Source organism: Misgurnus anguillicaudatus, chromosome 16 (assembly GCF_027580225.2).
Source record: "Misgurnus anguillicaudatus chromosome 16, ASM2758022v2, whole genome shotgun sequence".
Lineage (NCBI taxonomy): Eukaryota > Metazoa > Chordata > Actinopteri > Cypriniformes > Cobitidae > Misgurnus > Misgurnus anguillicaudatus.
Window position 1 is genome coordinate 10,444,796 of NC_073352.2, and position 16,079 is coordinate 10,460,874.

Here is a 16,079-nt window from a genome sequence, read left to right on the forward strand (position 1 = left end):
CACTAATGCCTGCTCAAAAATGTGTCATTGCAATATCTCGTCTGCATACGCGGCTAGCAAGCCAATTATGTTGTATAAAATAGAAACATTACATTTTTAAAAAATAAAAGTTAACTAAAAAAAACAATATAATAAACTAATATTTATGTTGCAGACACGTCAGTACTTTTGTGTCATCATCTGCTTTACAAAAACAATACTTTTATTTTTTGTAAATTATTAACATACCTTACGGAATATATATTTTTAATAGTAAAAGTGTAGTAATCATGGCTTATAATTATAATTTAAATGTGTGATTCAACTATGTATTAATCGTGTTTTGTATAAGTAATTAATGAGTAAGTAATTGTATAAGTAGACAGTCAAAAGTGTAAATGGTACAGTATAATAATCTTAATAATAAAATGACACAAGCAATGTGTAGATCTCCCACCTATAGCCTCATTTATATACTACTATATGAAACATATCATTTAAAAGACATCAATTGTAATTTTAACAACGTTCTAACTACATAAATCATAACGCGATTTTGTAGGAATTGTAATAAGGCGCTAAGAAAACTACCCATGAGGAGTTCTTTCAGCCAATGGAGTCGCGCGGGGTCCTAGGGGAGACCGAATTGCCCGGGGGGACCGAATTGCTCACGACACCGGCTACTCTCGAAACGCTCTCGCGGTACTTAAAAACCATATGACACAGTCACGTGCCTGCAGCGCCAGCTGAAGTCGGACAAAAGTACTAACCAAAATGCACTGCTTCAAGTCAGCCGCCGATCGGTCTGCGCAGCGCCGCATGAAGTCGAACACACCTAATATCTCAGAAACCAAAAATCTTGTAACATCAGCAGTTTTCTGTGAGTGGGCGTGGCTTCAGAGCAGACATGCCCCCAGTGTATGACAGCAGAGAATCCTGTTTGTTTTTCCGAGATTTTTTATGACTACTTGTTTTTATCATTCAAATTTGATTAATATCACATTTTTTGTGGTGTCACATACTGAGAACACATTTAATATCTGACAAGATTTTAAAAATTTCTCTGGATTTACAAATCCTTGGGAACTTTTGGGATAATGAAAGTACACAACTGCATTAAATTGATCACACTCTGCAAGTAGTTTTTAGATATTTTATTACAAAAATCTTACATACTTTAATTCTGTAATATAAATATCTCAGACCAAAGTTAACAGGCATCATGCTGAAAATATTTGATACAGAGGATTTGAGTTCAAAGCTCACTTTGGAGAACCTAAATTAAATGTATAGTTCACCCAAAAAAGGAAATTCCTCACCATTTACTCTCCCTTGTGTCGTTTTAAACCTGTTCATTTAAAGTCGCCATGAAACGGAAGTAGCGACTGCCTTATTTTCCATATGGTGACGTATATCCGAGTGAAACGGCTTCTGAAATGAAAAAAAAGGCTGGGCTGGATTTGAATTTGTCCATCGAGATCTGATTGGATCGTTTGAAGTTGTGTTGCTATTTGCTAATCGCAGCGATCTTCTCCTGGACCCGCCCACCTGCCATAACATGACCGGAAGTAAAGAGAGATCATTTTGAGGAGAGGAGATTTGCGTTTTTTGATTAAAGATTTTGAGGGTACATGAAGTCACAGATAAAAAAATACCACAATATTCCAAAACAAATGAAACAAATTTTATGGTCTCTCAAATAATTTTTTGTTCCTCAAAAAAACTTTCAGTCAGAGGTTCTTAAAGGAAGCATTTCTTTCTTACCTTTTAATAATCTAGAGAACCTTTGTGCAAGAACAGAAAAGTTCTCCGTACACCCGAAAATGGTTCCTCCATGGCATCATGAAGCACCTTTTTTAGTGTGCAGACCATACGTTCAAACAACACAATAAAGCGTAAAGGTACCTTATACGTGAAGTCCATTGGACACATATGCACTATGTTTCAACTTTTCTAAAGCTGTATGGTAGCTTTGTGTTTGTGCATATTTAAAGGAATAGTTTACAGACATTATCAGGTTTCATATTATTAAGTGTGTTGGAAAAAATGATTATTAATTATTTTGAACTTTGAGAAACTCAAATCAAAACAAATGCAGAGTAGAGCTAAATTCATACATGGTGACATCGATAACTTGAAATCTCACAAAATATCACACAACTAGTCAGTGACAAGATGCACAATTTTAATGTGGTTCAACATGTTGAGTCACATATACGGCAAAAAAATTGTATTTAAATAAACAAATTCAGCGTTTAGTTTAACATAGAATAACGTTTATTTAAGTTTGGCGCGAAGAGGTCTATATAGCCATCTCTCACCTCCCTCCCGTGACAGTTTTTTACCTTCTCCAACTTATCACCTCACTTTATCCCAGTTAAAGAGAGGGGAGTACAATGGGTTCGGGCTAATATTCCAAGCTTGGACCCCTCCCATTGGACAACACGGCAAATTTGCTTTATCTCATTTCCCTATTATAACTCGTGAAAAGGCATTTACATCTGGGACAGCTCGTGTATGAGTAAACTATGAATTGTCACTCATGGGTTAACCTGAATGTGCTGTGTCCAAAATGCATTTGGGTTAGTTTGATTAGTCTATTGAAGTGCTCGAAATGCATACACCGTCAGAAGTACATCACAGATTGGTGACCATGGTCCCTAGCTGTCACTGGGTCAGTACCCTTTCAAAAGGTACACTTACAGAGTTCATACTTTTACTCATATTTGTACCAAACAGTGCATTTTAGTACCTCAAAGGTACATATATGTATATTTAAAGGGCACTGCCCCAGTGACACTATTGTAAAGCCACCTTTCCGTTGTACACGACAAACACCGGCAGATAAACAGGAAGTCATTCATTCCCTATGGAGAGTCACAAAGGGGCTGCATGAGGTGACGATGGATGCATAATTTTCAGATCTGTTTGAGCGCTGGATTCAAAAATTTAAACTTGTGCGACTTCGAAACACCGACCGGAAGTTATATATTTTAGTGTTACAATCAAAAACTGAATCCTTATAAATCTTTTTTGTTTAACTTTATCAGTAACACTTGAATCCTTTAAAAATGATTTATTACTAATAAGTAAAATAGTAAATTATTAATATTTACACGTTGTTATTTTTAACCTTTAATCTTCAAAAATATTGCCGGTCTTTGTCATACATGCATAGCTGTTTATTATTTTATTTATTTGTATTCCTTTATTTATTTCACTAGTGATTATTCGTAGATTACAGGCTCTCTTTTCTCTCATTTTGGCACAGATTTACAATTAAACTGAAATTTCATGACGACTGCCAACAGGGGGCGAACTCCGACAACCGTGTCCCAATGTCGTGTACAGTGGAAAGACGGCTTTAGGCCTAAAATATAGCACACATTTTATAGACAAATTTTGAGGTGTTTTATCGTCATTTTTGGAGAATGACAATTCCTGGTCATTTCTGCATTCATTGTATGGAAAATAGCACTTCCAACATTCATCAAAATATGTCCTTTTGTAGTCCAGGGAAGAAATTTAGGCATTGGGCTCCGTTTTGGGCTTTATTCCTTTAATATGCTAGACTTGGTACGCGAACGAAAGCACTGAAATGTTCTTTGTTTTTGAGGTTTGATGACTCAGCATTAAATCTGATCCCTGCACACGCCGTTTTCCTTTCAGCAGCCTCCCATAACTCGGCATCCGGTTCACTGCTTGTTCTGGATTTCCTATTGTGAGTTTAGCCATTAAACGTAAGTAAGTGTCCCTGAGCGATCTGTCAAACCAATGAAAATTCAAGCCTGAGAAGAACGGGCACATCAATTCTATACAAGCACTACAGAGCATTATAAAGCATCGGATTCATTCACAATGGTCGTCATATAGTTAAATGAGCCCTGATTATGAGCAAACGGCTTTGTAAACATGCATGTGCGATCTGAACCCTATACCAGAATGTTCATACTGCATGCCATGCTATAGTGGTACGTTCTCATTCGGGACCATATCATGAAACGGTTATATATGTTTGTTATAGTTTATGTGATTGTTCTGAGGCTGGCATCGGTGAATCCAGATGGAAAATGTGATGTTAAAGGGCAAAAAGAGACCATTTTGGCACACTGTGCCAATAGGAAGATACTTCAGTTACTGTATGGAAGGCCAGTGTGTCTGTTATTCGGGTGGCGCACTTTGTATCTGTTGTGCATTGTGATGTCCGTGGGCCGTCAGTCTGTCCTGAAAAATGTAGAGGTTGTTGCTGGCGGCGATGGCGATTATGTTGTCTTTAGGATGCCAGGCAGTGTGAAGGATCTTTTTCCGGAAATCCATACTGTCCACGCTGACGTCCGTCTCTTTCCTCTTCTTCCCCACGCACACCCGACGCGGCTGCAGGACCGCCCTGCGCTTGCACATCTCTCGACTGGCCTCCAGAGTCACGTCACGCCGGCTCGCCCGGTCAAACATTCGGAAGTAGTTGTTGTAAGCCCCTGTCATAATGACGCTGGGAAGGAAGAGAGGGATTGATAGAAAAACCATTGCATAGCAACGTAATCCCATTGAGATATAATTCAAAGTTCAAATTATGAGGACGGTGGGCTCACCTGTCTGTTCCGTTCCAAGCACATTCAAACTTGTCAAAAATGCAGTCGCTTTCATATAAAGAGCACAGTTTAGTTCGTAAGTAGTCGTGGACCTAAAGATGCAAATTCGAAACAGACAGGGCAGTTAGGGGATTATTTAAAAGAAAATGTGTCAACTTTTTAAAATATATTTCAAAATATACAAAAATAGCTAACAAATATATTGGTGAAAAATACTTTTTCCAAAAATTTTGGTAATATTTTGTAGTGATGCACCGATGTATCGACCGCTGATATGTATCTGCCGATTTTTGATGAATTTGAAACCATCTGCATATTGGCAATAGCATGAGAAAGGCCAATAACGATTCTTTATTTATTCACTGTGTAAAAGCAATAAGTTGCATGTCTCTTGCATAATCCAGTATTTCAAAAAATAATAATATCAAAATAATTATAAAAAAATTATAGTTTGTCAGACATGCAATGGGGAAAAAATGGTAAATCACGTAGTTAATCGTGTGAGAGATTACTCATTCACATGAGCCATGCGGTCAGAATAAGAGTATTTCAGGAAAATGTCTGCGGTCTGGGCTTTTATCAAAATCTCAGAAAAGACCAAAAATCGCCAAAATTGTATCTTTCTTTGTGCCTCTCTTATTATGTTAGACGTTTGAATGTTAAATAGATCCAATCCATGTTCAGTAAAAATTATTTGATGCAGAAATAAACTAGCTAATAGGCCAACTGCATAGTATTGTATACAAGTGTTCAAACCAATATCGGCCCCAACAAATCATATCACGGCATACTTTGAAACATACAAAAAATGTATTTGAAAATATATATTTTTTGCCATATGGGTTGACTCGGACTCAAGTTGGACTCGACTACAACACTGCGAAATATATGTCTATATATTGGGGTGGAACGGTACATGTATTCGTTTCGAACCGAATCGGTACGGGGGTCACGGTTCGGTGCATGAATTTAAACGGAGAATACACGGTATGAAAATAAAAAAAACTTGCGTGCAAAATAATTAATGTAATGCGGAACTACTGTTAGATCTGCGGGTTCTTTATGGACAGCTAATCTGTAGCCCCGCTTTAGCTCTGAAGCTCTGATTGGCGCCGATGCAGCCGAGCTCCGCCTATGTATGTGCTCTATCAGAGCCCGTCTACATTCTGACACTTTGCAGTTTTTTGTCAGGTCGACGCCGGTCCAGTCAGTTAGTGAGCAGCGATAGCGAGGATGGCAAGTGGTGTTCCACAAGAGTTAGACGCTCCGCCAACCTCTTTAAGATCGCAAGTTTGGCAAAACTTCAGTTTTCCAGTCAGTTACAATAGTACAGGCGAGAGAGTGGTGGAAAAGACGAGGACTGTGCGTCGGCGTTGTTCAGCAGTTGTTAGGTATGTGAATGGAAATACATCTAATCTGGGCTCTCAAGTCTCACGCATTCACCTTGACACGCATTTCAGTCAGTTCACGCGCTCACATGCCACACTTTGTATTTCTCATGCTGAAAAGTAACAGATAAATTGTTCTGCTATATACAATTAATGGATGAGGCGCAGTTCACTGTCCAGTTCAGCTGCTTTTTTTAAGTGTGCTAAACTTTACGCAGTGCCATCAGCGTCAGAGTACCGCAAGAAATCTTGCGGAGGAGGTTGATTTCAAATCGCTCTCGCGTTACTCTGACGTCATCCACTTGTCGTTTCTTGCAGCGCCTCGTGAAGTCGTACACACCTATTAATTCATTCTACAAGCCTATTTTTATATATATATATATATTGGTTTAGGCTTCTGTTAAATGCATAAATTTAAAGATTTTTCTATACAGATGAAAATCCAACCACATCAATTTTGTCCAGCCAAGCCACACGTCAAGATGTTTGTAAAAGAGAAATATATTCTGTGACCGTCTCCAACCTTTTCTGATGATTGATGTAGATATATTTTCAATGAGCTGGCCAAAGTAAAGCAACAAAGTACTGCAGCAGTCCCTCAATACGTAATATCACCAGGGTATTTTTTGGTAACATTTTTGCTATTAAGGCTTTGCACTGATATGCTTAAAAATGTAAACAGATCATTGTGTGACTGTTGGTTTGTGTGTAGTAGATGAGAGACCTGGTATGTTTCCACTGGTTTATTTTCCATGTTAAGGTCCCAGACTTTAACGGTGAGGTAATCTCGCGTGAGCAGGTAGCGACCGCTGTGACTAAACTTGACATCTGACACTGAAGAAACAATCTCGGAGAAGAACGATCGCCGTGCAGGATCCACTTCCTCTTCAAACACTAATGCATATGCATAAACACAGTGTTACATTATAAACATATATAGCACATTTCATATAAAGTTAGTAAACCTACTAAAAAGACCAGATAAATCCAGCCTAAGCTGCTTGGCTGGTCTCCCAGCCTGGTTTTAGCTGGATAAGCAGGCTGGATTTGAGAGGGAGCCCAGCTGACCCACCAGTTTGACCAGGCTGGAAGACCAAAGCTTCCAGCGTGACCAGCTAAAAAGTGTCCAAAAGCCCTCTAAAACCAGGCTGGGAGACCAGCTAAAACCAGCATAAGCTGGTTTTAGCTGGTCTTTTCAGTAGGGAAATAATATTTAGTAACCCTCTGATTTATAGGAGGTTACTGGTTAGGAATGAGGATAATATTGTGTTTGTAAGACAAGAATGTCGTTTTTATGACCAACAAAATGTGTTGATCCAGAAACACACCCTGTTGTTTTGCAAAATTACAGTCATCTTGTGTTGTATGCATATGTGTGGCTTACATTTGGCATGTTGGTCACAGAGGGCACGGGCTCTCATGTCACAGAGCCGTGTGGTTCCTGTGCTGCTGCTGAAGGCCAACAGGTGGCAGTGGTGAGGATGAAACTCTGCCACTGTGATCACCTCACTCAGATCCTCCATGTTTTCTGGCTTCAGGTCTACTATATCTGAGATTAACTCGCTGAGGAAATCCAACGTAATGAAACACAGTAAGGTTTCATATAATCACAAAATTCTTACTGTAATTGATTTACATCAGTAAGAGGCGTTTTCATTACTCGTTTCTTCAAAACGTGCATTAAATCAGTGTGATGGAAACCCAGCTACTGTCACAATAGTCTATGGTGCTCACTGCTCAGATGGAGGAGGATACTGAAGCTGCGGTCAGTGATGTTGAGATGCCACAGGTTGATCCTCAGGTCATCAGCGGACAGGTAAGTCTCACAGTCACTGTTGACGCTGATGGAGTTGATGTGATAAGCGTGTGCATTGGCAAAAACCCGCCGAGGTGATGCTTCAACCAGGAGATCCATCGGACGCAGGACAGGGACCTACATGCGACCATATACATGCAAAATCAGGCATCATGTATAAACACAGTTCTTGGATAATAGGTTGAGGCGTGGTTACTATTAACTGTTGTTGTGAAAAATGGCTCTATAAACAACATGAAGAAGAGTTATATGACCAAACCTGTAGAGTGGTGATGGTTGAAAGATCCTTCTGTCTTCCCTCTTCATCTCGGAGATTATAACCTTCTGCTCGCTTGTCTCTCTCACTCACCTTCCACAGCTTTATGGTCTTATCTGACCAAGAAATCAATACAACATCAATTTAAAAGTATTGTGGGATATACTGTAATGTTTCTGTGCTATGACATCACAATAAACAACTGTTGCAGCGGCCGTTACCATTGGTGGCGAGGAGGAAGTGGGCGGGGTTATGCGGAGGCAGCCAGCGAATCTTATTTATTTTCTCTTCGATCTCCAAACTTTTCAAGTAATCAAACTCCGGTTCATGACTTTGAAATGTACTATAAACATTATATTCGCCCTGAAAGAGAGAGCGACAGCGAAAAGCAGTGATATTACAATTAATAATTTATAAAATAAAACAATTCATTTTCCATGACGAAAATTGTGAAACCTGTTAAGATGATTTGTTACCTGTGGTTCTCTCTGAAAGATGACGACCCTCCCACCCCTATCTCCTGTGGCCAAAAACTCTCCTGTCTGGTTGAACTCAACCGTTGAGATGACATCAGCTGAATCAAAGACCAGCATTAAACATAAACAACTAAACAGCATTTTAATACATACAATGTATTTAAGAAGAATAAATATCTATTGCCTTTTTAAAAAAAAGTGAAATCCTATTTAATGCATTTTATACCATGGGTCTGTTGAATGGTGTATTCTAAAAGGCTGAAAAATGTTCAGTGGGTATGCATTAATTTCTGATAACCGCACACCTAACTTAAAAATAGGCACCAGAGCAATGTGTGTGGTAACCATGGTATAAGAGGAATAATTGACTCCGGTCCTTTGAATTATTTGAAAATAATGCACAGTTTTGTGGTGGAACATTGCACCTTGGGTGTGCATTATTTTCTTATAATTCAATGGCCCGTCCCCTAGCTAAGCCACACATAGCCCTAGCCAAGCCCCTGCCGTCATTAAAATGTCGCCTTGATTTCACAAAGAAAGATGTGATCCTGGATCAACATCTTTTGTTTTTCCTGGATCAACGTTTTAATTAAAGAAACCCCAAATTACCCTAAACTCGAACCCTAACCATTTTTACCCCTTTAGTGTGAAATAATAGTTTGAGAAGAATTTTTAAACCCCTAACCCTAAAGATTACTAAAGATAATAACTATAATAACTAATGATAACAGATTTTTACTGTCAACAAGGTGAAAATAATCAACATACAGAGACATTGACTCGTTTGTCAATTCCTCCAGAAAACAGCGTGATACGCACTTGAGAGTTTATTCAGACAGATATTTTTAGGACTAGTTTATTGCGAAAGTGGGACAAATAATGAACAGTATCGCTTTGTGGCAGCGCAGTGCGAGAGTTTTGAGTTTGTGTAGTATTTTAATTTTATAAACACCAAGGGGCTTTATTGGGGGTCCCTCAATGCTTATAAGAGGTCTAGGACCACCCCAGTACCCCCTCAATTCAAACACTGCTTTGAGGTACTAATCTAAACTGTTTAGGTAAAAAGAAGGTGTGCTTTTTTAAAGGGCACTGCCCCAGTGACAGCTAGGGACCGTTTTGTCTGACAGTGTATAGCAGGGGTGGGCATACCTGGTCCTGAAGGGCCACAGTCCTGCAGAGTTTAGCTCCAACCCTAATCGAACACACCTTTCATAATTTCAAACATCATTTGCAAATAATACTGAAGACTGTGTCTACAATCGCATATTGTGACAATAGGTACTGAATTACATGAAGTGTAATACTAATCAACCGTTAAAACAGTACATTCTATATAGTATGAATATGGATAGTATGAATAAATTCGGACGTACTACATTCACCATACATCACGTGACATACGTCGTCATAACAACAAGTTAATCGTTAAAGCGTAACTAAACCCCTGGTCAGAGCCTGACTCCACCCACTGGCAATATTTGAAAAATGCAAGAAAGTGGGCAGACCCCAACGGAGATGGAGGGGACAAACTAAGCTCGAATCAAGGGTGTGGTGAGATCGTAACAAGGGCGTGGTGAGCTTTTTATACCATATATTGTAGCATTAAAATACCCAAATGTCAAAAAAGTTACTCAAACTAATGAGCAGCACTAATAAAGCCCCATTCTTACAGACCATTATCTTAAAAAAGTTGGAACTGGAATGACATTAAACAACCACAAGGGACAGCTGTTTAATATACACTCACCTAAAGGATTATTAGGAACACCCGTTCAATTTCTCATTAATGCAATTATCTAATCAACCAATCACATGGCAGTTGCTTCAATGCATTTAGGGGTGTGGTCCTGGTCAAGAAAATCTCCTGAACTCCAAACTGAATGTCAGAATGGGAAAGAAAGATGATTTAATCAATTTTGAGCGTGGCATGGTTGTTGGTGCCAGACGGGCCGGGCTGAGTATTTCACAATCTGCTCACTTACTGGGATTTTCACACACAACCATTTCTAGGGTTTACAAAGAATGGTGTGAAAAGGGAAAAACATCCAGTATGCGGCTGTCATGTGGCAAAAATGCCTTGTTGCTGTTAGAGGTCAGAGAAGAATGGGCCGACTCATTCAAGCTGATAGAAGAGCAACGTTTACTGAAAGAACCACTCATTACAACCGAGGTATGCAGCAAAGCATTTGTGAAGCCACAACACACACAACCTTGAGGCGGATGGGCTACAACAGCAGAAGACCCCACCGGGTACCACTCATGTCCACTACAAATAGGAAAAAGAGGCTACAATTTGCACAAGCTCACCAAAATTGGACAGTTGAAGACTGGAAAAATGTTGCCTGGTCTGGACATTCAGATGGTAGAGTCAAAATTTGGCGTAAACAGAATGAGAACATGGAACCATCATGCCTTGTTACCACTGTGCAGGCTGCTGGTGGTGGTGTAATGGTGTGGGGGATGTTTTCTTAGCACACTTTAGGGCCCTTAGTGCCAATTGGGCATCCTTTAAATGCCACGGCCTACCTGAGCATTGTTTCTGACCATGTCCATCCCTTTATGACCACCATGTACCCATCCTCTAATGGCTACTTCCAGCAGGATAATGCACCATGTCACAAAGCTCGAATCATTTCAAATTGGATTCTTGAGCATAACAATGAGTTCACTGTACTAAAATGGCCCCCACAATCACCAGATCTCAACCCAATAGAGCATCTTTGGGATGTGGTGGAACGGGAGCTTCATGCCCTGGATGTGCATCCCACAAATCTACATCAACTGCAAGATGCTATCCTACCAATATGGGCCAACATTTCTAAAGAATGCTTTCAGCACCTTGTTGAATCAATGCCACGTAGAATTAAGGAAGTTCTGAAGGCGAAAGGGGGTCAAACACAATATTAGTACGGTGTTCCTAATAATCCTTTAGGTGAGTGTATGTATTTTCATTAGAATAGAGCCGAGTTACCGCTTAACAAAACAACGCCCCTCCGTCTTCGTCTTCATTGGATAACTCATCTCCGGGGGATCATGGGATAGCAAGTGTCCATCGAATGAACACTTCAGGATCAAACCGGAAGTAGTGGGTCATCCAGGTACTGTTATTCAAATACTATGAATTAGGACATACTACTCGCCTCGCCTACTGCTTTTTGCCTACTGTAATGTATGTAAGTACATGGTGCGGACGCAGCCTTTGATTTGAGGTGTGTTTGAATAGGATTGGAGCGAAACTCGAATGCCGACCCCTGGTGTATAGTAACCATGATTTTTGGTTTTAACTGTAGTAAAATAGTATAAGGGCATAGAGTGGTCAGTGTATCTGACTATAGTCACATGGTAAAATAATACTAACAAATGTGGAAATGATGTAGCCACCCTTAAAGCTCTTCACACAGTTGACATTCTCTCACCCATTTTTATGAGGTGCATGATGGGACGCTTTTAAAACCATATTAAAAAAGCCACACGTGTGCCGGGCACCTGTTGGCTGTTATTACATTACTATCTGCACCAAATTAAAATTGTAATTATGTAAAGAAATGTATATATCCCCATACATTCAGTCAAATGTGTCAGAGCCTTTGAGTTTGTAATGTATGTGTGAATGTTACCCTCTGTGAAGTCCGGCTCTAGGACTGCAAGGTCTGAACACAGAACTGGGCTCAGCATTCTGGGACAGAACCAAGGGCGGGGCTGCAGCTCTACCAATCCTGCAAAGAGGCGGAGTTTTATGATGATGACCATAAAAATGAAAGTGAAGGTGTTTTGATGTCTGTCTGACAGGAGCACATATAGTCATAAGCAATTTTTTTAAACATACAGATCATGTGATCTTAGAGTACTACAGGCCTTGATTTATCAAATCAAACCTACCTCAATACAAACAACAGTGAGGGCCTCATATTTAAAATGCAAAGGTTTTTAGGCCTCGGATGAAATATAGTCTTGAGTTTTAAAAGAGGATTATGTTGCCTGTGAACCTTCACAAAAGGAAGATTTAGTGAAATACATACATAAAACATCTCTCACATATCTTACCTTCTGTCACATCGCTGTGCTAGCAGTCGTATTCAGATGCTGATACATTCATTCAGATCCACAGCTGAAAAAAGGTGTCTGTGAAAAGGCATGCATGTGTAATGAATGAGCGGCACACCGTCCATTTTTCATCCATCAGCATCCAGTTCCACTGCAAAGCGTCATGGGGTGTACGAGGGGTAACTCCACGCAAAGAGGCTAATGGCACACACACATAAACTCCACAAAACGCTAGACGGCCAGGCAGACTTGTCTTGTCTTGGTTCAGCCGCGAGGCATCTACAATCAGAGGAGTCTATGGTTCGATTCATTCCTGGTGGGTTTTCCTGAAAACAGAGGTAAACACACGACAGCTGGACTTGTGCGTAGACATACTGATGTTTGTGCAGAAGAATGAAGGAGGGGTACAATCCTATGTCTTCTGCTGCATAGACTCCTCCCCCAAAACACATCACATTGAGCGAGACAGAAAGCTCTCGAGTGACATACACTCATCCAATCGATTTACTTGTCAGGATGTTGAGGCCAATAGGAGAGCAGCTCAGCATCGTTGTGAAATGCAAACCCCCACTCCAGCCTCATACTGATACAGCTACAGGAGCGGTTGCCTGGTAACCGCATCTGTCTCCGAGAGCAACACAAGAGTCTGGGAGGCTAAAATGAGACATTGCAATGGTTAAATAAAGACGGAAATCTCTAGAATATGTTCTGTGGACAGATGGTACACATAGAAATAACAGTATTTCGGCTTTATGACCATTTGTTTAAATGCAAATGTGAATGTGGGGACACATTTGGGATGTGCAATTTTTGCATAAATGGCAAAGTTAATTAAAAGCCTAAAGAAAAGATTCAATTAAATGTAATTAAATGGTTTGAAGAATTAATCAAATATTTTATGTAACAAAATATGTTTTATACAGGAAAGGTGCAGTCTTTATTCTGACAATGATCATTTAGATGCAGGATTCAATTCTTAGATGGACCTCAGTGAGGATGTGAAGCAAGAGACCGTGGTGATGACTCAAGACCACTATTTCTATTGTCACGGTATGTGATCAGAGGAAGACGTGGAGAAATACAACGATGAATACATTTTAATTATAATAATAAAACAATAAACAGGATGACGGGTAAATATCACAAAACATTAACAGACCACCAAGGGGAAAACAAAACGAATATAAATAGACAACAGAGATGATCATGGTAAATGATGACAGGTTAGGATAATTACAAATTCAGTTCAGGGAAAGTAGTGAGGAGGAATATGGGAAATGTAGTCCGGAATAGGGATGACCGACTGGAGAACAGACTAGGAACCTGACAACTATATAAGCACATTTGGGATATTTATAGATATTTCTGCTCCCTCATGCAGATCCAAACCTTTATGATTGTTTTTAAATTTATGTTTAGTCAAATAAATTAAGAGTGTTCTCTTAGCTTCTAAAAAGCATAGTTAGCATGTGTCAAAGCTAGCGTAACAAGTTTTATCATGAATGTTTATCAATTTGTTGTTGCAACCGTCCCAAAATGCTATTGCAACTGTCTCTGATGTAAAATTGTGTCATAACAACAAAATAACATTGTAATGTTATGGATTAATACAGAACCCTTTTAATAAGTGTCTCTCATTTTTACCCAGATAGCACAGGTATGTCTGCAAGATGTTTGGTAAAGATCTGGAGATCTGGAATACATCTGGTGTGTAAAAACGTCTTATAAAGGTCTTAGAAAGAGCTGCTTTACATACATTCTAAATCAAAAACATCTTGCAGATGTCTTCAATATGTCTATATGACATCTTTTAGGAAACGTCTCAGAGACGTATTGCAGATGAGCAAACAATCTAAATAATACGTCTTGCAGATGTAAACGCAGACATCAAATAGACGTCTTCGAGATGTTTGTGTGCTATCAGGGTAAGTACATACAGTCAGTCTTGAGTCTTTATTTCTTTTTTCTTCCATATTGAAATTGAGAAAAGTCAAAAAACGAAGCAACTATTGTCCGATTCACGCTTTACATTTCCTTTGGTGTGTAAGTTTGTATTAGTAGCTACATAACAATATGCAAAAGGTACAAACCCCAAAGTAAAACGATGACGCGCCAGTTACCGTCTCTAACGTAAATCTCTTTTTTAGACTACAACAAACACACGGATTGTAGGCAACAGTTTACTTCCTGGGATTGGTGATGTGGACAAGACCGACATTATCATAATTCCTCCCGCTTCGGACTCACAGCCTGTAAGTTAACTCCTGTCAGCATTGCATTGTGAGCGAATCTTTCAAACATGGTAAAAAGCATCACATTTCTGGCTAACGTCAGAGGTATTCAGGCCAAACACAACATACAGATTAGCTGGCCAATCAGGAACACAGCACTTTTCAGAAAGCAGTATATATGGAGCTACAAAAATTTACTGTAGGCTATGTGGAAAAAAAACGATAAACCACCCAAACACATTGTATTTTACTAGATACAAAAAACCGTAGTTGTTTTTCGCAATGAAATAGGTGCACTTTAATACTACTGCATTTTGGGCAATATTTATATAGCAAATATTAGTTTTGAGAACACTAGAATATTTTCACTTTACTCTTCATCATTCTTTTTTTAACTCTAGGTCTCCTCTTTCAGTCTCTATCTTTATATTTTATTTAATATCAAAATAGGCTTCTGGACAAAATATGAAAAATATGGCCTATGTACCGCTGCAGTTTACTTTTACATTTAATTAAAAACTGACGTTTTTTTTTATAAATGGAGTGAACAAATTTATGTAGGCTATATAGTTGCCATCCGAGCGCAACTGGCATTGTAAACGCAACTTACAGCTTATAAACCAGTAACCCCGGAGGATTTGAGGAGGTGTCCGACGTCACGCGGCTCCGCAAGAAAAATGATTCACTATTTTGAAGCACTCGAAACTCCGCGTGCTGACGACACCTGCTGGTGAAAACAACCAACAACATGACACATTTCGCAAAACGAATGCCATGTTGTTGTTGTTTTTTTAATGTAATGTGTTTAAATTATATTTTATCCCACTGATACCATTTAATATAAATGATTTCAGTTTATTTAAGGCTAATAAATATTTGAAACTTTGAAAAGAATAAAAGACAGAAGTGCCATAAAAACTTTTATTGAGGATCTAAACTCTCCTAGTGTTTTTGCATTTAAATGATTTCTTTATTTGGTAGCCTACTTAAAAAAAGATAAAAACATAAAAGAGAAAACATCCAGTGAGCAGCAGTTGTGTGTATAAAAATGCTTTGTTGATGTCAGAGGAGAATGAGCAGACTAGTTTGAGATGATAGATAGGCCACAGTAACTCAAATAACCACTCATTACTTCCAAGATATGCAGAATATCGTCTCTGAATGCATAACACGTCAAACCTTGAAGCAGATTGAATTTTTGAGCAATAAAATTGAGAACCACTGATATATGTAATTTAACTGTGAAGATGCAGCACACACTACTGCCCAAGAAAAATTTCCCTTAGGGGACAATAAAGTG

General features: G+C 39.1%; 1 protein-coding gene across 3 annotated transcripts; it reads right to left on the minus strand.

Moving 5' to 3' along the window:
• Positions 1–2,150: 2,150 nt before the first annotated feature.
• ppp2r2cb (protein phosphatase 2, regulatory subunit B, gamma b) lies at positions 2,151–13,327 on the minus strand. Of its 3 annotated transcripts, none has more exons than XM_055177496.2 (11): positions 13,057–13,327; positions 12,549–12,874; positions 12,122–12,220; positions 8,505–8,602; positions 8,250–8,391; positions 8,032–8,144; positions 7,712–7,889; positions 7,341–7,505; positions 6,681–6,850; positions 4,569–4,660; positions 2,151–4,468 (listed from the first exon to the last, which is right to left on the minus strand). In XM_055177496.2, the coding sequence occupies exons 3-11, from the start codon at positions 12,177–12,179 to the stop codon at positions 4,141–4,143; spliced, it is 1,344 nt and encodes a 447-aa protein (XP_055033471.1). In that variant the 5' UTR covers positions 12,180–12,220; positions 12,549–12,874; positions 13,057–13,327; the 3' UTR covers positions 2,151–4,140. The 3 variants fall into 3 exon arrangements, with proteins under 3 accessions (XP_055033471.1, XP_055033472.1, XP_073710205.1); XM_055177497.2 differs by having other exon boundaries at positions 13,038–13,327; XM_073854104.1 differs by lacking the exon at positions 13,057–13,327 and having other exon boundaries at positions 12,549–13,018.
• Between the last annotated feature and the right edge of the window lie 2,752 nt (positions 13,328–16,079).